The sequence below is a fragment of the Rhincodon typus genome, chromosome 3 (assembly GCF_021869965.1).
Source record: "Rhincodon typus isolate 14 chromosome 3, sRhiTyp1.1, whole genome shotgun sequence".
NCBI lineage: Eukaryota > Metazoa > Chordata > Chondrichthyes > Orectolobiformes > Rhincodontidae > Rhincodon > Rhincodon typus.
In genome coordinates, this window is record NC_063334.1 from 7,599,789 (window position 1) to 7,625,671 (window position 25,883).

Consider the following 25,883-nt stretch of genomic DNA (forward strand, 5'->3'; position numbering starts at 1 on the left):
GATCTACACTAGGTGTTTGTTAGTAAAGATAAACCGAATAATGATTACACAAGTCCCTGGAGGAAGTTGTTTCAGAGATAGTAGGAACTGCAGATGCTGGAGAATCTGAAGAAGGGTCTAGGCCCGAAACGTCAGCCTTCCTGCTCCTCTGATGCTGCTTGGCCTGCTGTGTTCATCCAGCTCTACACCTTATTATCTCAGATTCTCCAGCATCTGCAGTTCCTACTATCTCTGAAACAACTTCCTCCAGGGACTTGTGTAATCATTATTCGGTTTATCTTTACTAACAAACACCTAGTGTAGATCCAACTGCTTACTTTGATGTGACCTGGTTTTATTTCAGACTCCAGGTCACCATTCTGTGTAAACCAGCTCCAGTTGTTTAACTTGTTCCTTTTATCCTAGCCATAGACACACAGGTTTTACAATAAACCACATCGGTGATTCTGCTGTAGTGATAAGGTAGTTGGGTATAGGACTGTCGATAGCAGGAACTGTGAAATGAAGCAAAAGCAGTTCATGTTTATGCATTTCATGAAATTGCTTGTCAACTCAGGGTGAATGTCCACCAATAGGGTGGACATTTGTTTTGGATGATTGCACAAATGGATGATATTCCATTGGCTGATATTCAATTTTCTTGCAGATAATGAAATTAGATATCAGGCAAGGTGCATAACAAGGGTGGTGCCCCTACATCTAAGCCAGGAGACCCAAGTTCAAATCTCACATTTTCCAGAGGTGTGTAATAATATCTCCCAATAGGTTGATTACAAATTATCTCCCTAACTTTGTGCCAGAAGCTTTTGTTCAAGTCCCACTTGATTAAAACATGTGTCCTAACACATCTGAGTGGATTGATTGTAAATGCACCTGATTTTAATACCTGAGATCACCATGGACTGAAGGAAGAAACATCTGTTTTGTAAGGAAGAAGCATTGACCTAAAATGGCAGTCGTGATCACCTGGTCTGGTTGAGCCAATGTAAGATAAATGAAGACCACTGAATCAAAATTACTATTATAACAAATCACCCTGTCAGGTGTCAGGTGTAAAGAAGCTCTTGTCTCCTATTTTGATTTCCTCTTTAATGGAGTTTCACATATTGGGATGAAAGTCACTTGCAAATTCATGAGCAAGAAAAATGATGACACCATGGTAATAGACAAGTGAACTGTGTTTCACGCAAGAAGCTTTTCACTGGTGATGAAACGTCCATTCACTGACAACTCAAGGATTTCACAAATTTCGATACAGCTGAAGATATAAGACATAAACTAAACTATGGTTTCAGGTTTAATTATAATAACTGAGGGACTCTAAGATTTTTTCACTGTTGCATATTCTTCATCTTTCCATTGTATTTAATACACTCTCCTGGTGTATTGTAGTAACTTTATGCAAACTTTTTAAAAGCAAAGAATAACAAAAAACACAGAAAACCACAAACATTTCAAACTGTTTCCAGCACTGAAGGAACCAGATACCAAAAGTGTTGTTTTTTTGTTACATGCGGCTTTGAACTAATACTGTTTATTACTTTTTCAGTATACAGAAAAACTGGATCTCCAGCATTTTGTATCGATCGGAGATGACAACAGTGGAGGTAAAAACTCCCAAGCAGCTTCCTTTCAACTGCAGTTGATCAACGAGCAGGTGAAGCTGAAGGTAAACTAAGTAGAATTCTGATCTAAGCCTTGAAATTAATATTACTATTCAAAGTAGATGAACTTTGAAGCTAATAATTGTGTGAGTTTTTGCTCAACTATTTTGTATAAGTTTTTTTAAAAATGGTTTACCTTCTTTCTATAATATTGGAGAAAAGGAACATAATATGCAAGTTTCCTTTGTTTGAAGTGAATGGATTGGAAAGAATGGGCTTTGCATCCATGTGTTCATGGATAGCACGAGATTGCTGAAAGGTTATCGAGTGATTTCTCCACATCCTGCCAAAATGAGCTATGCACCATTTTAAAATTTTTAATTAAGCTAGTTTTACAATATTGCTGCAGTAGTTTGGTGATTGTGGGGAGATGTCAAAATTCTTTGAGTGAATTGGTGATTGAGGGGGTTGTGGGTGATTATGAGGGGAGCTGATGATCATGAGGGGATCTAGAACTCACAGGGGATTGAGAGATCCTAGCAGGACTTGGAAATTTTGCAGATGGTTCTCTTACGGCCAAGGTCTGGAAAGTGGTAAGCTTATTGAGCCTAGAAGAACTGGAGGAGACATCCCTGCTCCATTTGGCCCAACAAAAAGACCTGTAAATGTACTTAGCTTATGGACCTGACATGTTTGAACTCCTTTCGTCTGCAAGATTTGCAAGGCCCAGGACATCTAGCAACCATAAGTTCAAAATAATAATCCTGGAGTAATGAAGTATCCATTAAAAGACCTTTATTGACTGACCTCACCAGTTGTGAGTGCACTGGTTGCTTGCCTCTCATTAAAAACATAAGTGGGCAGCTTGAATGTGGGCTGGCATCAGTATTGAACTTTAAAAATGTTTTACCTTCTAAGTGAACCCAACCCAACCTATCATGAGTGTTAAAATCACCCCCTCCCCATAATCTCCAGTACACAATGTGGCTGTTCTGACTTTGCCTGTGCCAAATCTTTGAAACAGTTACCTGATTTTCCTACACCTGTATTCTTTCTCCATTCATGTTATGTGTTGTAATGGCTATTACAGCCAAAAATGAAAGCAATTCCAGCAAGAATTGATGTCATCCAAATACAGCAAGATATCTCATGCATGTTATGCAATTCTATTTCTCCAACAATTACTGTTTTTATTTTAAAAAGTTGCAGGCACTAGAATTTGCAGCTGCAGGTTACCCGATATCCATAGTCAAAAAAGAAATTATCATTCATTAGTTAAACTTTGTTAATTCCCATCAGTTCTATTGTTGTCAGCCCTGGTACATGCAATGCATATGTAATGTTTAAATCACGCAGGTTGTCTAATGCTAGATGTTCGTACTCTAACAATTTCAGCAAGAACTCTGCTTGATTGTTCACAAATCATTGCACTGCTTTTAAATCTGTTGCTTACTGCATCTCTGGTACAGATCTCACCATTTTAAGATCTGGGTAAAGTACTTTTGGTGTAAGTGCATAATATTTCTATTCACTCCTGGGATGTGGGCTCTGTTGGCTGGTCCAGCGTTTATTGCCTGCCTCTAATTACCCTTGAGAAGTTGGTGGTGAGCTGCCTTCTCGAATATTACAGTCCATGTGCTGTGGGTAGATCCACAAAACCGTTTGGGAGGTAATTCCAGGATTTTGACCCAGCAACACTGAAGAAACCATGATCTGTTTCCAAGTCAGGATGGTGAGTGGCTTGGAGAGAAACTTGCAGGTGGTGGTATTCCCATGTGTCTGTTGCCCTTGTCTTTCTAGATGGAAGTGATTGTGTATTTGAACAGTGCTGTCAAAGATCTTTGGTGTAGTTCTGCAGTGCATCTTGTAGATGAAACACATGCTGCTACTGAGCACCAGTGGTGGAGACAGTGAACATTTGTCGATGTGATACCAATCAAGCGGCTGCTTTGTCCTGGATGGTGTCAAGCTTCTTGAGTGTTGTTGGAGCTGTACCCATCCAGGCAAGTGGGGAGTATTTCATCACACTCCTGACTTGTGCCTTATAGATGTTGGGCAGTATATGGGGAGGCAGGAGGTGACTCGCTGCAGTTTTCCTAATCTCTGACCTAGTCTTGTAGTCGCTGTATTTATATGGGGAGTCCTGTTGGGTGTCTGGTAACTCCCAGAATAATTCCACCTTTTATGAGATTGTCATTGCTTTGTCCAACTTCACAGAATTCAGTTCAATATGTCAGTGCCATCACATACTGAACAATAGTTTCTTTCTCTCCCTAACTCTGATTTTGAACACATGCCATTCATAAGTAGCTCATAACATATCTTCAAAGCATGAAAAATCACCCTTGTCTGAGTTCTGTGTCCCTCAGTGAGACATAGGGTGCAATACAGCTTGTATTACACTTTTCTAAGCATTGATAACAGGCTGCTGCTCTTATTTGCTCAGGACTTTTAATTAATTTTGCAGCCATCTGAGTCTTGCCTCAGAAAGTGGAACAAATTTCAATTTGTCACATATCTCTTCTCTTTTCCAAGCAGCAGGGAGTGGAGAATTCACAGCCATGCTGACTAGTCCACCACTTTAATATTACATTGCACAGTTTTAATTCTTCCTTCCTGGATTTTTATTGTAGTTGGCTCCGTTTCAGCTCTGAAATTTCACTGAATCTTAGCTTGAGACTTATGGTACAATGTATTATGTTATAATAACTGCTGGAAGCTGATGTGAAAGTAGTTTCAGCAGAGGGAGAAGTCATGTGATTTTGCAAACCAGCTTAGTATGTAAAATACAACTACATTTCTCTAATTAATCTGCAAATATTTCCTTTTCACATTTATATCCAATTTTCTTTTGAAATCTACTGTTGAATTTTCCATCAGCACCTTTTCAGATAATGTATTACAGATCCTCATAACTTGTATAAAAACATTCTTCTGATGTCCTTTCTGTTTCTTTTGGAAAACGCTTTAAATCTATATTGTCTGGTTTATGCCACTTTGAGTTAGTTTCTCCTCAATTTACTGTGAAGAGGTCCATCATAATTTTAAATATTTCTACAAAATCCATGGCTTAACTGATAATTGGCAGCTAATATTTGTTCCAGAAAATTGCCAAGCAATGTCCATCTCTGATGAGAGAAAATCTAACCATGTCCCTTTGATATCCAATGGCATTACCAATACTGAATTCCTCACTATCAGCATCTGTGAGTTACCATTGGCACCATCCAGAAGAAAGCAGCCCATTTAATTGGTACTCCCTCCACCATTTTTAACATGCACTCCCTCACCACTGTTGCACATTGGCATGTACTTTTACCTACAAAATGCACTGCTGCAACACATCATGGCCCCTAAACATCACCTTCCAAACCCATAACCTCCATCTCCAGCAGTGCAGGAGAGCACTACCCCACCTGCAAGTTCCCCTCCAAGCCACACAACCATTCTGACACGGAACTCTATCACTTGTTACTTCACTGTCATCAGATCAAAATCCTGGACAGTACTGTAGCTGTATCTACACCTTAAGAACTGCAGTGGTCTAGAAAGGCAGCTCACTGCTGAGGGAATCCCATGAATGATTTTTTAAAAAGTCCCCTTTAACCTTCTTAGCTTTAAGGAGAACTATTTCAAGGATGAATTCCTGTTTGGAGCACATCCTGGACATTTTTTGTTGTTCCTCATAGTTTCCTTTATAGGCTGTCACTACTTAGTTTTTCTTCTTATGTTGACAGTTGTGACAATTACCGTGACAATGATGTATCAGTGGAACATTCATGGTTTTCAGTGGGATTATGTGCCATCAACTACTACAACACAATGTAAAGTACCTAGGCATCTATCAGCATCTGCTATCTGCTTGGTACTATTTACTCTGTAATGATGAACATATAATGAGCCCTTTGTATTATCCACCAGGCTGAAAATGTTGAAACTAGAGAAGAATGGAAAGGTTATATTACTGTGGTCTCTCAGGTATGAATTTTGCTTTTATAACATGTTTCTCCATTAAATGTTGCCAGTCCAATATTTTGAGAATAAAAAAATGTAGTTAAAGCATTATTTGCATTGATGTGGCCTGGATAATCTGAAGTAGCATGGGGCGGTATACGTTATCTGAGGCGGGGAAGGGTTGTGTGGTGAAGCTGGGGTTTAAGGGGCTTATTTTGGGGTTGCTATGTCAGAAAACCAAGGTGGCTCCTCTAACCAGCCCAATTCAGTAACAACACTCATGCACAGTATCACTGTTAACGTGTGCTGCAAAGCTGACGTATTTGTGAAAAATCAAAAAAAAGGCAAACCCTCTCCCGGTCAGTTGTGCAATTCAGGGAGTGTAAAAATGCGTAGACTGGATTTTCCAAACTTCGCATAGAAATCTGGGACTCAGACTCTCAGTTTTGTCATGGTTATAAAAGCAGAGGCAGATTATGGTTGTTAGTCATATATCTGTAATCTGCCACAACGCTCTCCGTTTAATTTCTTTTCTGCATCCAATCCAATTTAAGGATGATTAATATTTCCATACAGAAGGAAATCAAAAATTTCAAACTTTTATATTTGCTAGTTCTACAATATTATCATTGGTGGGAAAATGATGTTCAATATTTTACCATTTTGAATTATTCAGAATGTCAAAATTTTTTTCATTAAAAACATTACAAATCAGTCTGCACAATAAAACCTTTTATTATGCTTCAGGTAATGTTAATGTGCTGTTATATTATGCACATTTCATCCAATCATTGGGTGTTGAAAATGCTTCTAAAGTACTCAGCAGTTGTAATACTGCAGTTGTTTATATGATTGCATGCTGAGTATTTAATAGCAGTATACTGCCTCTTTACAGTGATGGGTGCTGTTTTGTGAGAAGCAGTCAGGGGCAGCAGCAGCTTCACGACTTTGTGGAGTTCTTCACTGCAACTGGTGGCTGGATTTTATTGCACCATTGTTTGCATGTTCAAACGTGGTGCACTCGTGAAGTGCAGTATGTAGATATCCCCAATTTCTCCTGCCCGCCATGATCTATTTCCCATTATGTGTGGGGGTGGTGTGGTGGTGGTAGTGTCTGTGTGAGGCGTTGGCGACCCTGTACACTCTTTGTCCAATTGAGGCTCATAAGTAGTTGATTAATCAAAGAATTGTTACGGCGCAGAAAGAATCTATTCAGCCCATTGTGCCGGAACCGGTTCTATTATGTAGTGCCAATCTTCTGCCTTTTCCTCCATATCCCAGCACATCGATTCTATCCAAATAACCATCCAACGCACTCATGAATACCTCAATTGAATCTGCCTCAGCCAAACTTCCAGGCAGCACATTCCATACCATAACTACTTGCTGCGTGAGAAAGGTGTTTTTCTCACATTACTCTTGCTTCATTTAAACATCACTTTAAATGTATTCCCTCTCTTATTTTTTCTTTTTGTGAACAGGAACAACTTCTCCCTATCTATTCTTTCCAGCTTGCTCATGATCTTGAAAACGTCTATCAAATCTCCTGTCAGCCTTCTTCTCTCCAAAGAGAAAAGTCCCAACTTCTCCAGTCTATCTTCATAGTTTAAGTTTCTCATTCCTGGGACCATTCTTGTAAATTGCTTTTGCAGTCTTTCCAATGCTTTCATGTTTTTCCTAAAATGTGGTATCCACAACTGTACACAATGCTCCAACTGAGGTATAATAAGTGTCTCGTGCAAGATAAACATCATTACCTTGTTCTTGTTCTCTATGTCCCTATTATTAAAGTCAAGAACACTGTATGCTTTATTAATTGCTCTCTCTACCTGTCCTGCCACTTTCAATGATCAATGTTCATATACACTCAGGTCCCTCTGCTCCTGCACCCTCTTTAGAATTGTATCCTCTATTTTTCATTGTCTTTCATAATGCTTCTCTGTGCTGTAACTCATATGCCTCCTATCTACCCACTCCAACAACTTGTCAATGCCCTTTGGGGTTCCACACTGTCTTCTGCACAGTTTACAATTCTTCCAACTTTGCTGTCATGTGCAAACTTTGAAATTGTTCCTACACACCAGGATCTAGATCATTAATATATATCAGGAAAAGCAAGGGTCCCAATACTGACCCCTAGGGAAGTTCACTATGAGTCTTCCTCTAGCCCAAAAACTATCCATTGACCATTGTCCAAAGTCACCTGTTCCTTCTAATCATGCTATGTTTCACATATCGTATCCCCCATTATTCATATAATGTGTCCAAAATACTATTTTCTAAAATGAACCTGCATAATTTATGTTTGAACTAATCAATGCTAACTGTTTTCACCATTTTCCTCGGGAGCCTTAGATGGATCATTGATCACCGAAGTACTAGTTTTGCAGGTTAAGTTTAAATTAGCTCCACCCCCTTACCCACTTCAAATGCAGACCATGTCCTCTAGTTATGCTGTTCTGAACAAAGTAAGATAGCTTGACATGGTTTTGTCTGTAATATAACTAAAGTTGAGGCACTCCTGTTGTTCCTTTTCCATTTCACTACAGCTATGCTGATCTGCAACTTCACCTCCACTTTCTCACACAGTCCTCATATCATTGATTCCCTAAGAGATCAAAACCTTCTTTATCTCAGCCTAAAATATGTCAAAAGATGGAGCATCCACAAAGCTCTGGGGCAAAGAATTGAAAAGATGAATTCCCTTTTGCGTGAAAGGACTTTTCATTGTAGTCCAAAATGATCATGAAATAACTGCACAGAGGCTGGTATCCCATCACCAAGTCACCCTTTATTTACTTGTGCACAGTATACTGGCTATGACCAGCTAGCTCCGAGTCAGTCCCCTGAACTGAGGAGATTCTAAATGTCCTAGTTATATTAGTCAACTAGGGCTTTCCTGATTGGCCCAGATTAACAACCCCAATCAATGAACTCATAGTCAATGGATCAACCTGGTTCTAATCACTACAGATGGTTTCCCTATTCTGTGAATCTAAGACCAGAAGAAAAAGGAAGAGAAATAGGCCATTTTGCCCCTTGAGCCTGCTGTGCCATTCAGTAGGATCATGGCTGATTGGATATTCCATGTGACCACTTGCCTGTCCTTTCACACCCTACTGATCAAGAATCGATCTATCTCAGCCTTAAATACACACGAAGAGTCTACTCCCACAGGTCTCCGTTGCAAGGTGTTCCAAAGACTCTCAACCCTCTGAGAGAAAAAAATCTTTATCATCCAAGTCTTAAATTGGCACCCCTTTATTTTGAAACAATGCCCTCTTGTCCTAGACTGTCCCATGAGAGAAAACATCCTCTTAGCATTTACCCTATCAAGTCCCTTAAGAATTCTACATGTTTCAATGAGATCACTTCTCATTCCTGTAAATTCCAATGAGTGGAGACCCAACCTGTTTAACCTTTGCTCAAAAGACAACATCTCCATACCAGGGATCATCCTAGCGAACCTGCTCTGAACTGCCTCCAATGAAATAAAATCTTTCCTTAAATAAGGGGACCAAAACTGCTCATAGTATTCCAGATATGGTCTCGCCAGCACTTTGTACATTTGCAGAAAGACTTCACTACTCTTATACTCCAACCACCTTGAAATAAGGGCCAACATTCCATTAGTTCTCCTGATTACCTGCTGCACCTATGCACTGATTTTCTGAATTTTGTGCACAAGTACCCCCAAGTCCCTTTGTGTTGCAGCTTTCTGTATTTTCACCCTATTTAAATAATATTCTGTTTTTTTGTTCTCCCTTCCAAAATTAACAATTCCACATTACATTCCATTTGCCAACTTTTTGTCTGCTTACTTAACCTATCAATTTCTTAAACTATTTGTATCCCTCTCACAAACTACCTTTCCACCTACTTTTGTGTTATTTGCAAATTGGCTGCAGTACATTTGCTTCCTTTCTCCAAGTCATTAATATATATTGTAAACATTTGCAGTCCCAGCACCGATCCCTGTGGAATCCCACTGATCTTGGGTCATCAACATGAAAAAGAGCCCCTTATAACCACTCGCTGTTTCCTGACCATGAGCTAATTCTTTATCCATGCTAATAAACTACCTCCAGCACTATAGGCTGTTAACTTATGATTTGACCTTGTTTGAAGTACCTTGTCGAAGTAGAAGTCCAAATGCAACACATCTTCTAGTTCACACTCTATCCACTCTGGTAGAGACTTCCTCTAAAAACTCTTATTAATTAGTCAGTCTTTCGTTAGATATGGAGATCAAAACTGTTCACAGTACTCCAGATGTCATCTGACAAATGTCCGTACAATTGTAACAATACTTATATTTTCTCAGACTCCAATCCTCTTGGAATGAATGGCTACGTGCTATTTGCCTCCAAATTCTTGTCTGTTCTTGCATGTTAACTTTGAGTTCCTGTATAAGCATATTGCACCCAAACCCCTCTGAACATTAACATTTCCATTTCTTTTAAACAAAAAAAACTGCTTTTCTTGGTTGTTACCTAAGTGAGTAACATCACAATTCTCAACATTGTACTTCATCTGCCATTATGTGGCTCATTCACTAATATGTCTCTATCTTTTTTGCAGGCTGTGTTTCCCTAACAGCGTACCTTATATCATCAAAAGACTTAGATATGTTAATTTCTTTTTATTTAAGTAATTATTATGCAGTATAAATAGCTGAGTGTCAAGCACTGATCCTTACCATACTCCATGAGTTTCAACCTGGCAATTTGAAAATATCCCATTTATTCTTACTCCTGCTTTCTGACCATTAACCAATCTGCTATCAATGCTAATGTATTATCCTCCCCCAAACCATCATCTTATTTTGCATACTCACGTGTTCTGTGGTATTTTTTTTTCCTTTATTCATTCATGGGATGAGGGTGTCACTGGCTAGGCAGCATTTATTGCCCATCCCTAATTGTCTAGAGGGCAGTTAAGAATCAACCACATTGTTGTGGCTCTGGAGTCACCAGACCAGGTAAGGATGACAGTTTCTTTCCCTAAAGGACATTATTGAACCAGATGGGTTTTTCCGGCAATCAGCAATGGATTCATGGTCATCATTAGACCCTTAATTCCAGATATTTATTGAATTGAATTCAAATTCCACCATCTGCTGTGTTGGGATTCGAACCCAGGTCCCCAGAACATTATCTGGGTCTCTGGATTAACAATCCAGTGACAATACCACTAGCCATCGCCTCCCACTTTTATTAAGTGGTGTTTGAAATTTCTAGTGTACTTAATCTATCTAATCCCCCTTAATCCACTGTACCGGATGCACCCTCAAAAAATGCTAATACATTTGTCAAACACAATATACCATTCATAAAACAATGTTGACTTAGTGAAAAATCATAGAATCCCTACAATGTGGAAACAGGCCCTTCAACCCAACAAGTCCACACTGACCCATCTCCCTATAGCCCACCTAAGCTCTGTAACCTTGAACACTATGGGCAATTTAGCATGGCCAATCCACCTAGCCTATGCATCTTTGGACTGTGGGAAGAAACTGGAGCACCCAGAGGAAACCCATGCAGACACATGGAGAATGTGCAAATTCCATACAGACAGTCACCCTGAGGCTGGAATCAAACCTGGGTCCCTGGTGCTGTGAGGCAGCAGTGCTAACCACTGTGCCATTGTGGCACTCTGTGTCTGATTGTACTATGATTTTCTAAATACATTAAGACATTTTTAACAATGGATTCCAGCACTTTCAATGACAAGTGATGTCAGCCTAACTAGGCATAAGTTTGGTCTGTTTTCCCTCTCCCTCCTTTCTTGAATAGCAGTGTTACATTTGAAAATTTCTAATTTTCTGGGACCATTGTAAAATCAAAAGAGGTTTGGAAATAATACATAGCACGTTCACTATCTCTGCAGCCATGTCTTTTAGAACAAGGATGTAGACTATTAGGTCTGAGATTTGTTGGCTTTTAGTTCCTAATTTTCTCCAGGACTATTTCTCTGCTGACATAAATTACTGTGCAGTTTTCATACCCTTGTTAGCCCCTGGGTTAATCCCTATTTCTGGTATGTAACTTGTATTTTCTATTGTGAAGACAGATAAAAAATATTTGTTTAATGACTCTGTCATTTTAGCACAATACTTTCTCCTGTCTCTGTCCCTAAGGAACCAACTTTCACTTTAGCTACTGTTCTGTACTGTATATACTAGTGCAGCATACTAATTCTGGGCAGTTTACCTTAATAATCTGTTTCTTTTCACCTTCTTATCAACTTTTTGGTGTCCCTTTGCTAGTTTCAAAAACACTCCTAATACTTACTACTGTTCTTTGCAATATATAAGTCTCTTTAATAATATCCTTAACATTCTCAGTAAGTCATGGATCTTTCTTGCTGAATTTTTGTTTATCAATTGAATATATCTTTTGTGAGCACTTTGAATTGTTTCAATAGACATTTCCTGCTGTTTATTAATTGCCATAACTTTTAGTCTATTTACCCAATCAACTATTGTAAGCTGTCCCCTTATGCCCACATAATTGGCTTTGTCCTTCTTCATACTTGGAGAATGTCACTTTCAAACTTGATATAAATTATTATTGAGAAGAGTCATGTTGCTCAAGCTTTTTGCCTTGCCTTCAGCAACAAAATGCAAGAATGACAAATTTCAAACAACCGTAACAATTTTTGTGCAGTTCTGTTCGCCGTACCATAGGAAGGATGTTAAGTCCCTGGGAGGGGATGCAAAAGAGGTTTACTGATGTTGTCAAGATTAAAGTGTATTAGCTATAAGGAGAGGTTGGACAAACTTGGATTGTTTTTGCTAGAGCATTGGAGGCTGAGGGGTGACCTAATAGAAGGATATAAAATCACAAGAGATGTGGATAGAGTAGATATTCAGAGACTTTTTCCCAGTGTGGAAATGTGAAATAGTAGGGGGCATAGGTTTAAGGTGAGAGGGGAGAAGTTTAAAGGAGATATGTGAGGAAAGTTTTTTTTACACAGAGTGTGGTAGGTGCCTGGAACGCACTGCCAGGACCCTGCATATGAATACATGTTACGTTTTTTAGCAAGTGTAAATAAGCCACATCATGAGCTCAACTGATCATCTTAAATTGGTTGTTAATGCAGCTATTAAGCGTAAGCAGGATTGGACAGCCCTTACTCAGCAATCAAGGAATTGTATTTAATAATAGATGTGGTAGGGTCCTCTTGTGGTGCAGTGGTAGTGTCCCTACACTGGGAGGCCCAGGTACAAATCCCACCTGCTCCAAGGGTGTGCAATAACATCTCTGAATAGGTTGATTAGAAAAATAGGTGAAAATTAAAAAATAAATATGTGGTAAGTTTTGGCTTTTTGCAAGCAAGGGCTCTGGTACAGCCTAATTGCCTATTACAAAAAGCCAGAAAAATCATCAGTCAATCATTTGGACATACGGTCTACACACCTGGCATTGCTGCAGCACTGAAATCAATGGACAATGTTGTTCAGTTGTTTTGTGGACAGAATGTCCTTTTGAATGGATGGTAGTGTCCTTTTAATGGAAAGAATTATTGGTGTAGCCACTGCATAATAGCCGTACGATATGCTTTGTTTTTGTTCAAATTTTTGAGTTACATTCCCATTCCAGGGTAGTTTGATGTAGACCAGCAACCATCAGGACCGAAAGTGGCAGTTCTTGGTCCTTTTTCTAGATTTCACGATATGCAGTGAACAGTGATCTAATTAGGACAGCCAATGACCCTGTCAGTCATTGTTCAAAATACAGATGTTTTCCACAGGTAGGTAGATATGGTTGTCCTTGATTGCAATGCATTCCACAAATTCCAACATGTTGCACTCATGGCACAACATCAGTTCTGTAATATTTGTCTGACCGTATTTATTTGATTAGTTATTTAGACATTAAGTTAGTCAGATAGAGTTGTAGCAAGTTAAAATTTGATAGGGTCAAGACAAAAGAAAACTCACCTGTTACTGGAGGTAAATCAAAAGGATAAATGCAGCATTGACCTTTACTGGACAATGTTGGATTAAATGAACATTATGGCACTAACTGTGAGCTCAGGGGAAGCCTGTAACTTCTCTATTTCATGTGCCCTCGTTATGTTTTCTGTTAGTTATTCCAAACTGACTTCCCTACCAGGGTTAAGTTTGTAGGTCTGCTGAGTTTTTATTTGCTGGGTTAAAGTCCACCTTGTTTGCAATAGGATAATAGTACACTGAATAAACAAAATAAAATTTAACAGGACAGATCTTCTGGACAGCAATGACACCGTAGGATCACCATTGACTGTGAGGATAAGTACGACTCTATTCTTTTCTGTCCCTGTTGCAGCCGCATTCCCTGGGCTCAACCATTGACAGAGAGAATGAAGTAGAGAAGCAGCTGAGAAGCCATTGCTTCTCTTTACGGTGCCAACTGTCATGCTAAGTCAAGTTCTTTGAAACCTTAAGGGTTTAAATGGACTTCATGGGTTAGTGGGTGGGTAGTTGAGATTGTGATTAAATTATTAAATGAGTGGGTTACTGAGTAGTTCAGTTAGTGAGTTTAGTGAATGATGAGGTTAGTGTGAGAGACATTTTTGAAGGGACTGGGTGATACAAATTTAAACTTACTAGGTAATTACAGAACCTGACTTTTGAAGAATCCCAATGAACAACAAAAGTAAGCCTCTTGGACAATGGGAACCAAAGATCCCATGACATTAATCAAGGAACATCAAGGAAGGTTTTGCATAATTTCTTGAACAACAAACAGCTTGCAATAAATCTTATAAAAACAGATGATCTATGCATTCATTTCTATTGTTTTTGAGACTTTAATGCGTTAAAATTAACTGCTGTGTCTGCCTATATTACAATATTGATCATATTTTAAAGTTGTTAATTGGCTGTGATGTGCTTACGATATTCCGAGGCTGCAAGGTGCAAACTAAACAGAAATCTGTCTCATTAACATAAGAAGCCAGTTCTCAGGAACAGATTTTTTTGACTTCTGGCATCAAGTATTATAACTAAACTTTATGAAATCCAGTATGGCATGAACTGAAAGTGGAGAAAAGTTTCAGTTTTGGCCATCTATAGCATCACCATGTTGTTGAGGCACTCTGTTCCCTGTCCGTCTGATAGAAGAGGTAGTTACATGCTTGAATGATTAAGTTTTATATATCCCATATATAAAGTGGCAACTGTTCTTGCCTCAGTATAAGCCACCTAAAAGAAAACTCAGCATATGTTTACTTGTAGTGAACAGTGTAGGTAAGAACCACCTTTTGTGCTATTCACATTCAGTTTGCATTGCCTTTCAAAGAATTAATAATCTGGACACATCAAAGCAGGATTAAGAATACAATCCAGATTTAGTGGAAGGTTTATACCTACCCTGCGCTGAACAATAATCAATTGAATGTGTTCCGCTTCACTTTTCAGTCATGTTCACACACCCAATTCAGCTAATTCCCCATTGATATGAAAAACATTGTAAACTGTTGTATGCATATCCTGGGACATTCATTTCCCAGGTTTCCTCAATTCACATATTAAATATTTTTTAAGGCTCACTAAATCTAAATAGGTGAAATTAAAACAACAGTCCTGAATACATTTGAAGAAGCATAGGTGTGTGTGAATCTTACGGGTTATTTAATTGTTGTTGTTCACTCTTGATGACTCAAACCTCCCAAATAAGCAAAACCTGAGACTATCTGTGACTTCTCATAGTCTCCATCACCAATCAGTTGACAATCTATTTGTCCACAGTTCTCTACTGAGGAACAAAGCAAACTAACAGTGAATGTTGAGCACCATTGCCTCAGAATAAACAAAGCATAACTTCCCTAAAAAGAGAAGGCTTTTCTATTAACAAGTTTTATCATTTTATCAAAGACAATTTATGTTGCTGAAAATATGCAGCATTCACTAGGTGCTCCTCAATCCCCTGGCACCAGATCCCAAGCCCCACTGCAACTGCAGGCCTAGGCTCAGCAATACTCTTCCCTGTGATGGAACAACTTGCCCAGCATAGACTCAAGGCAGTGGAAGCAGTTAGGGCATGTGGAAAACCAGCAGAGCCAGTTCTAATTCCAAAGACAAGTACTAAAGCTTTTTTCTTTTAAAGTTTAAAAATATACATTATCAGATTTAAAACTAGAAGCATGCTAATTTGCATCACAGGTGCCGTTCAACCTGTTGTGTTAATAATTTGTTTTACGAGCTCATCTTTGTACAATTTTACCAGCTGGAGATTCCCCGTGACTTGACACTGCTGCCGGGGCAGATGCTCTGTCTGGAAGAGGTGGTGAAACAAGAAAAACTTCGTCAGTCAAGTGCTCCAGTGAGACCAGAATTGCAGAGATTTTTAGTGGAGAAGCCTGATTCGGAATTCTATGATGATGTGCTGACCTCAATGCCAGCGTATGTAGCAACTCAGCTATGCTCCTTTGATAGTGCATTCAAACCTACAACTTCTACCACCTAGAAGGACAGGGACAGCAGATGCACAGAAGCATCACTTACAAGTTCCCCTCCAGGCCACATACCATCCTGACTTGGAACTGTCAGGTTCCTTCACTGTCGTTGGCTTAAAATCCTAGCATTCCCTTCCGAACAGAACCATGGGTGTGCCATTACCCGTGGACAATAGCAGAGATTACAGGCCCTGGTGCTGTTCTTAGCACAGACCAGGACACCACCCCTGATGCCCCACCCAAAGGTGAGCCTCCTGGAGCCCCAGGCCCTAGTTACTGGGCCTTGATGTGGCCTCCACGCCCTGAACTCTGCCCACACCATATGGACCGCAGCAGTTCTTGAAGGCAGCGCACCACTACTTCCTGCAGGAAAATGAGAAACAGGCAATAAATGCTGGTCAAGATAGAAATACCCACATCCCCTGAATAAATTTTGTTTATTTACGGTGAATACTTTTGTCTCTGAAGAAGTTACCTTTAGGAACAGAAAATTTCAGTCCTTTTTACCAGGGCTTGGTGTCAAATATGCCAGGTTAAACAAATCCCACTGCAGAGTCTGGCAATCTGAAACAAAAAGTGAAAATGCTGAGAAAAGTGACCAAGTCAGGCAGTATGTGTGAAGCAAAGACAAAGTTCATGTCTCAGGCCTGCACCTTTATTTAGAGTTCTGATGAGGGACAATAGCTTAAATGAACATCTCTTCCTTTTCTCATAGATGCTGCCTGACTTGTTAATTTATCGCTAACATTTTCTGCTTGTGTCAAATATAGTAACAAACGTTCATTTGATCCCACCCTAAAAAAGCCCAACCTTAGAAGTATACTCTACTGCACTAAGGTTGCATTTCCCTTTACCACATTAGCTATTCTAGTGGTTTCAAGTGAGAATTATCAAATTATGATGCGGACTCAAATTTGGAACTGGGTTGAGTTCACCAAATTCATTTCAAAGACTTCGATGAGCTTTGATTTTGGAAACATTTCAAGTATTTGATTTGCATGTAGTATAAGTATATCTTTTTCAGTAAAGAATTATTAGCTATGTACACATTGAAGTGTTCACTAAATGAGTACATCTATCAAAAGTATTTTTGAAACCTAACTCTGAAATGATCTGGATGATGCACTACTTGAAAACATAGTGGGTGGAAGAAGTTTTCAGTAATAAACTACAAAAGAAAATTGGATACATACTTGAAAAGGAAAACAAAAGCTTGCTTTGGGGAAACAGGCAGGGAATGAGGCCAACTTGACAGCTCCTAGAAAGAACTGACATAGTCAAGACCTGGATAGCCTCTTATGCCTTATTGCTTTACAATCCAGCTCTTATCCACTCTGTGCTATGTACGTTGAAGTATTGCAGATGTTGACGGTGCATTGTCAAAGTAAATGATTTGTACTCAAGGCTCAGCTTTACTGTTTCTGCAGGTGTTTCTACAAAATTTCTCGGAATGAAGCTGAAGCAATGTTGGAAAGGCACCCTGAGAATGGGAACTTGATACTACGGCCTTCCACTGAGAACACAAACTACTCAATCACTACTCTGACCACAAAGTACAGGTAGATTGTAATATGTGGGGAGGCAATATAAACTAGAGGGTATGCTTAGATGGTGAGAGCATGGTACGAATAACACAAAGGTTGAAGGTTCAATCCCTGTATGGACTAACATCACTCAGTTTCCACGCCAACTATTTAATTCTGTACTCTTGTATCATAGTTGTTTTGTCCCTTTCTCTGGCCTAGGACATCTGGGTTCATGTCCAACATGCTCCAGAGTTATGTATAATGTCTTTGAACAGGTTGAGGGTAGAGGATACGATTTTAAGTGAGCTGCAGGAGCAGCAATAATTGGGTATTTTGTATTTTTCAAAGTGATAAAGCATGTTCTTATAAAAATGGAAAGCATGGCTATAATAGATAAAATCATGAAGTACGGAACTTTCACAAATCATTGGTTTTGCTTCAGCTATTAGAGCACTGTATCCAATTCTGGGAAATTCTAGGAAAGATTTCCATGAAACCATAAGATAAAGGAGCAGAATTAGGCCATTCAGCCCATGAAAAATGCTCTGCTGTTTGATCATGGCTGATCTGTTTCTCAACACCATTGTCCTGCCTTCTCCCCATAAGTTTTAATTCCCTTAATAATCAAGAACCTATCTATTTCTGACTTAAATGCACTCAATGATTTGGCCTCTGCAGCCTTCTGTGGCAATGAGTTCCACAGATTCACTATCCTTTGGCCAAAAAAAGTTCCTCGTTATCTCAGTTCTAAAGGGCCATCCCTTCATTCTGAGGCTGTGCCTTAGTTTCTTAGTTTTTGCATCTTAGTTTCTCCTCCTAGTGGTTACATCTTCTCCACATCCACTCTATTCAAGCCTCTCAGTATTCTGTAAGTTTTAATCAGATTCTCCCTCATTCTTCTAAACTCCATCAAGTACAGACCCAGAGTCCTCATCAGCTCATCATATGACAAGCCCTTCATCCCTGGGATCATTGTTGTAAACCTCCTCTGGACCGTCTCCAAGGTGGGCACATCCTCCCTTACATTTGAGGCCCAAAACTGCTCACAGTATTCCAAATGTGGTCTGACCAGAGACTTAAATTGCCTCAGCCGTACATGTTCTTGTATTCTAGCCCTCTCAAAATGAATGCTAACATCGCATTTGTCTTCCTGACTGCCCACTGAACCTGCATGTTAACCTTAAAAGAAGGCTTAACTAGGACTCCTAAGGCCCTTTGTACTTCAGATTTCCTTGTCCCAAGTTAGAAAATAGCCTATGCCTCTATTCTTACTACCAAAATGCATAACCTGAATTTTCCCACATTGTAAGCCATGTGCTACTTGTTTGCGCATTCTCCTTGCCTGCCGGAGGCATTCTGTAGCCTCCCAGCTTCCACAACACTACTTCTCCCTCCACTTATTTTTGTGTCATCTGCAAACTCAGCAACCACAAACTCAGTTTCTTCATCCAGTTTGCAAGCTTGTGGGTAAAGGGCCTGTTCCTGTGAGGTACTGTTCTTTTTTTCTGTTAATGTATAACGTGAATAGTTGTGGCTCCAATACCAACCCTTGTGGAACTCCACTAGTCACTGGTGCAATCCTGGAAAAGGCCCCTTTAACTCCACGCTCTGGCTTCTGCTGGCCAGCCATTTCCCTACCCATGCCAGTACCCCACCTCTAACACTATGGGCTGTTGTCTTATTTAGCAGCCTCCTGTGTGGCACCTTGTCAAAGGCCTTCTGGACAACAAAATAGATCACTTCCATTGACTCTCTTTTGTCTAACTTTCTCAGTACCTCCTCAAAGAATTCTAACAGATTTCAAAGCCTTAGGGAGAGGGTACAGAGGAAATTTCCTAAAATTATACCATGAGTAAGATACTTAAGTTTTGTGGAATGACTAGAGAAACTGGGGAAGAATTTTAACCACTCCCTGACCCGGGAGCATGGTGGCAGGGGAGGGGTCTTAAAATTAGGTGAATTCCCTTAAGCGGACATGTAGGCTACAAGTTTGGCACAGTGGCCCATCATGTTCAGGTACCCTGTGCTTAAAGGAGTACCCTTACAATAGTGAGCACTGTCCTCAATAAATCTCTCACAACAATCTGTAAATTTCAGTGTTCTCCCCTCACCCCATCACAGTGAAAATCCCTTGTGATCTGGGGTGATCTTGACTAGTTGTCAAAACATATACTACTTCAGTCCCTTCATAGACTCATAGAATCCCTCCAGTGTGGAAGCAGGCCAATTGGCCCAATGACTCCACACTGACCCTCCAAAGAAAATCCCACCCAGATGCACCCTCCACAGCCTAACTTATCCCTATAACTTGCATTTCCCAGGGCTAATCCACCTAGCTTGCATATCCCTGGATACTATGGGAAATTTAGCATGGCTAATCCATCAAACTTGCACATCTTTAGACTGCAGGAGGAAACCAGAGTATCCAGAGGAAACCCATGCAGATACGGGGAGAATGTGCAAACTCCATACAGACAGCTGCCTAAGGGTGGATTTGAACCCAGATCCCTGACGTTGTGAGGCAACAGTACCAACCACTGAGCCACCATGCTGCCCCAAATCTCTGTTCAGATCTCTCTTCATATGTCTGCTGTACTCTACATGATCCACGCTGTTACCAAATTCTGACTGTGTCTTTTGTCAATGTTCAGGGAGGCATATAAAACCTTCTCAACACAATGGGCACAAGGTATTTCTTTGATATTACCAAACGTAGACATGAAATGAAGTGAATTTTAGTTTGTATTGCAAGATGCTTTGATCCAGATATTCCAACGGCCAGTCTTGAAACAGTGTAGACTGGAATTGTGTGTTGGCACCGTGCAGGCTTCCCGGTACAGCTGACTCTGAGGCATTTGCTCAGGAAATAGAAAATTCCAATGGTCAATTCCCTTGCACCTGGAATCTTCCGATAAAGCTCCTTAAAGTTGGAGGGATCCAACTTACTTTAAGTTTTTAAGGTTCATAATATTATTCTTTTATAAAAAGGTCAAAATGTCATTTTAAAACATCATTTACAAGAAGTCATTTTGTTTCAGCTAAATGACCAGCAAACCTGACACCACCCATCCAATGCTATCTCTCAAACAGACCTGAACCCACAGGAGCCAACAATAGGAAAAAAACAAGGGACCACACTTCAAAAAATAATTCGTTGGCTGTATATTATCTTGTGTTTATTATGTGGTAATAAAGGACATTGTATAAATGCTAGTCTTTTATTATCGCCTAATATGTTGACAGTTAGAAAATGTTGACTGACAGTTTTAGTCTTGCCTGTGGTCTGAAAGTGAAAGCAAGATGGGAAGAGACAGTTAATACCAATGGAATGTTAAGTTTAGCATGGTGTAAAATAGTCCATCTTAAAATCTTCATGCTCCTTCCGAGTACGTCAGCATAAAATTAAAAACCGAAATAATTGCGGATGTAGAAATCAGAAACAGGACACAAATTGCTGGACTAGCTCAGCAGGTCTGGCAGCATCTGTGAAGAGAAATCAGAGTTAATGTTTTGGGTCCGGTGACCCCTCCTCAGAGCATAAAATTAATGCTTGTGTAGTCTCTCTTCACGGTGAAAACTGCCATAAGAGTCAAGTAATCTAATTTTATTACTATACATGTTTCTGATGGTTTTTAAATATAAATCCATTTGCTGTGTGTACACATCACCTTGAAATGCATGTTAAAAACAAACGACAGTCTCTGACTTTTATTATCAGTCCTCCAACACAGGTGTAAACATATGCTCCCTCCACCATCATTGTATTATTGTGAGTCTGGGTACTATCTACAGCATGCAGCTTCTAACGCCATGATTTCCACAACCTAGAAGGATAAGAGCATTATCAGCTTCAGGTCACACACCATCCTGATTTGATCTCATTGTCAATTCTTAATCAGCACAGGGTGAAGAACAGGAACTTTTTAAGTTTACATTTAATGATTGTTCAAATTTATCTTTCAGTAGGCGAGTCATAAAACACTACAAGGTGACCTGTGAAGAGAGTGGATTTGTCATCTGGGTGAACTATCCAGTAGGTTTCTTTCTGAATTTATTCTGAAATTTTATAGTTTAAGATTTCCATGTTTTATCATGTACATAAAACTTGCATGAAATCAATGTGACTTGTGGGCAATGGCTAAACATTAAAAAAAACTGTGGTTACACTTCAGAAATATTGAATTGGCTCTGAAGTGTATTGGAATGTTTTGCAGTTGACTGTTTAATCTTAGCAACCTTTCAATGTGAAACTGCAAAGAAAGAACAGGAAGTGTGGTACAGTGATTGTGACGGGGTCAGCCAGGTGGACTTGATGGAATATGAGTTCCCTGATTGGGGCTGTTAACCTGGTCCAATCAGGGTGTCCTGGCTGACAGATATAAACAGGAGTGTCAGAGGTTCCGTTCACTCTGACAGCTGGCTCTGACAGAGCAGGATCAGTGTCAAGGACTCTCCACATGTAAATAAAGAGTAACTTGGTGATAGGATGCTGGCCTCTGTGGAGTTATTTCAATGGCAATGAGAGAAAAGCACGTTCCTGAAGAAATTCACTCGCAACTGTCATCTTTGATATGGGATAAGCAGTTTGGGCATCATACTGATATTTGGAAAGCTTGACTCGTCGAAGACTGGCCTAATATGTGAAAAGAATACATTAATTTTTCTGGGCAAATGATATTGGGACAGAAGAAAAGAACTGAGTAATTCTCTCTACAGCTTGTGGATCCGCAGCTTTTATAGTATTTCGGAGGCTAATTTTCTCTGAGGTACCAAATTCTAAAACCTTTCAAGAGTTGATGGATCTAGTTAAGGAATATTACTACCCAAGCCTCCTCTAATTCTGAGGCAATATCTGTTTAACTCGACAACTCAAGAACCAGGGAAATCTGTGTTGGGATTTTTAACAAGGTTAAGATGACTGGCAGAGACATGTGACTTTGGTTTAACCCTTAATGTCAAGCTGAGAGACCATTTGGTATGTGGAATTAATGATGCAACCATGCAAAAGTGCCTAAACGCTGAAGCCCAACTGGACTTCAAACAGGCATTACAACTGCTTTATCATTGGAAAATGCAGCAAGTGGAGCATATGGGTTGCAGGGAGACACCAGTTTGGTAAATGCAATTACATAGACTCACTCAGGACTTATCCTGAACAGAGGGATTCTAGGTCAGCCTACAGCAAAACCGCAAAAGAAAGCCAAGCGTTGGACAAATGATTAAAATTTTCTTCAGGATCCTGCCTGCAAGCCATTGCAGTTGTTGCCGATTTGCGGACTCAAGACAGCAAAAGAGTTCCACATGATCTAAATGAAGTAAGAGAACTCGTAGGCAGGTATCCAGGAGAGTGCACACCCTGGAAAATCCACCTATGTCTGGTTTGGAGCAGTAAAATAGTTTAGCAACATCCAAATTCGAACCTATCAAAATAAACGTCTGATCACAGAACAAGCCTTTAACAAAATTTGCTCTGGATTCCAGCCCTTAAATTTGCACAAGATCTCGGCTAGACTGAGAACCTATACCAGGAAACCTTTACAGATTAAAAGTACAACTTTGGTTCTAGTCTCTTATGAGAAGTAGCTTGTTCAGTTACCACTGATTGTAATAAAAGGCTTGCGCCCAAGCTTGATGGGGCGAAATTGGCTCAGTACAATTCACCTTGATTGGCTCAACATTATTCAATTAGAAAATGGCTGCCTGAATGAAGTCCTAATTAAATTTAAAGGCTCCAGTGATGATGTCACCTAGCATGGTGACGAAACATTTGAACAAAAACAAGGCACCTCAGCAAGCAAGTTAACAATCTCATCCTAATTAAATACCTGGAAGATTTTCAGGAAGGTCGAGGGACTGTCAAAGGAGCCAAGGCCACCCTGCATGTTGACCAGGAAGCAATCCCATGATTCTGCAAGGCCCGTCCAGTGCCATTTGCCTTACAGGCGAAAGTAGAGGCAGAAATCAGAAGGCTAGAAGTAAAGGAATCATTAAATCAGTTAAGTTTGTGGAATGGGCAGCACCAGTCTTACCAATTGTGAAGCACGATGGATCGGGTTGCCTTTGTGGGGATTTTAAACACACAGTAAACTGCTTTTCGCAGCTGGATAAATACCCAGAAGTGTGCGTCACCAATAATGGGCTATTGTTTACCAGCAGGGAATTTGAGTATTTCCTTAAGTCAAATGGTATTCATCACATAAGGATAACTGCAATACTATCCATCATCCAATGGTTTGGCAGAAAGAGCAGTCCAAACTTTGAAGGCAGCCTTAAAGAAAAAACCAGCAGGTTCACTAGATACCAAGCTAGCCCAGTTCCTATTTGGTTATAGGACAACATCTCATGCAACTATGGGAATAGCTCCAGCAGAGTTGCTAATGGGGAGAAGACTCCACACCAGGTTAAATTTGATCTTTCAGGACCCGGCGGGGGCGGGGGGGAGGGTGAGGTGAGGGTGAACTGGCATCAGGACTGCCAATGCTGAACACAACACTCTGCTAAGCAAGTTCTCCTGATCGAATGCTGAAAGCACACTGCATCTGCATTTATCTGGATTTCCACGAATCTTCCACTGAAATTACACCCTATGCCCAATTGGAATTTAGTGCATTATATACCTTTGTATAATTTCAATATGTCCCATATCTAAAGGGATTTATTGTATCCTCTGGTCAATGGAACATTAATACATCTTCTCCAGCCTAGAGGAATTAAGTGCACCTAATATCCAATGTGATGTTGGTGACTCCTCTGGCTGCTAGGATTTTAGTACATCCCATGCTTATTATTAATTGCCTTGCCTTGAGGTTATTGAGAGTGAACTACAGAGTGAGGATATAAAATTATACGTAAACTAGATCAGATCAAGGTGGCACTTTCCCTTTCTCGAATTACATTAGCACATGTGCTGACATCTTTATATTACACCCTATACTAGCATTTTTAATACCAGCTTGCTCCAACATTTCTATCCATTAAACATTTTCAAAAGGTTTGATTACTATTGTTCTTATTATTAAGCTTATTATTATTATTAAAGAATTATATTTTTGGTCCAGGAGCACTCTGGCCTTAGTTAATGTTATACCACTGAACTCAGTGCTTCATTGATTTACCTAAATAATAGTAATTTTTGCCTTATTATCTTTATTTCATTGAAGAAAGAACAAATTAAGGGTGACAGAAAAGAAAATGCATTGAGTAGTTCCCACTGTTCCACTAATGCTGGCCATGGCACTCTGTAAGGGAATACTCATAGCCCTAATAAAATCAGACAGCCGCAAAGCTTTTGGCTAGGATACAAGCATTCAAGTGTATTGTATTGTTGTCTTATTGTAACACCACCATCACTACTCTTAAGGAACATAAAGCATATCGAACAACAGTAGCTGTCAGTCAAACTGAATGTCTGAGCCTGTGCTCAAACTGCAAAGTCAGAATTAGCAAGAAGTTGCCAGTCTGTTGGTATAGGACCCCTGTACTTTGGCTGTAGTCAGTTAAACCAAATTTCCTGCGCTGTTATTCTAAATTTCTTATCTATTCCGTTTGGTAAATAAGCTTTAGCCTGTTTATACAGTATCCTCAATTAAATCTTTATCTCATTTAGAATAACCAGTTGAAGGTGAAGGTTCAAAGTACAAGGTCCTTTTATAAGGAGAGAGCATGTGGCATCACTAGTTGAGTTTTAAAAGCCTGTAAAACATAGGAGGTAGGTAAAACTGAGGAAAGTAAGGAATTGCAGAGATTTTCTTGACTTAACAAACAGCAATTTGTTTTCTTCCCTTGCCATAGGTCACATGTAGGAGCCTTCAGGAAGTTATTGATCACTTTATAAAAGAGACCAGTGGGGCTTTGAAACCGTATATAGAATCTGATGTGTATGCCGACAAAATTGGTATGTTTATCCATCCACATTGTACATCAACCTGTGTATGTGCAAACTCATTTAGTCTGAGTAACAACATCCTAATTTAAACAAGGAATGGAGCATGTTTAAAGAAAAGTAAGCAGAAAGAACTTGCACTTACATAACATATTTCATGACCTCAGAACTGTTATGTAAGGGCCTGAAAGAATTTATGCAGAGGAGTGCCTTAAGCACCACCATTCAATGTTCCCTCTAAGCTGTGAGGCTGTGCAGCTACTCTGAGGATCTTCGGATGCCGATACATTCTCTTTCAATTTCTCCAGCTGCTGTGGCACCTGGACCTTGGAGATCCATGCAACAGCCAGAGAACTTAGAGGGAATGTCGACTATGATGTTGCCATATGGGCTCGAAGGAGAACACCTTAGGTTCCTGAAAGAGTAAGGCCTGTCTAGTCCTCCCTCATAGTCTCTGTAATAATGTCGATC

The 25,883-nt window shown here is 39.8% G+C and overlaps 1 protein-coding gene across 1 annotated transcript in view; it reads left to right on the forward strand.

The window, feature by feature from the left end:
• The window catches only part of LOC109936096 (signal-transducing adaptor protein 1-like), an 84,260-nt gene that overhangs the window by 46,745 nt on the left and 11,632 nt on the right, over positions 1–25,883 (forward strand). The window contains exons 4-9 of the mRNA XM_048621065.1: positions 1,550–1,669; positions 5,526–5,582; positions 15,776–15,951; positions 17,432–17,563; positions 21,494–21,563; positions 25,322–25,424. Of these exons, the coding sequence (XP_048477022.1) occupies positions 1,550–1,669; positions 5,526–5,582; positions 15,776–15,951; positions 17,432–17,563; positions 21,494–21,563; positions 25,322–25,424 (658 nt within the window). The remainder of the gene's footprint in view (positions 1–1,549; positions 1,670–5,525; positions 5,583–15,775; positions 15,952–17,431; positions 17,564–21,493; positions 21,564–25,321; positions 25,425–25,883) is intronic.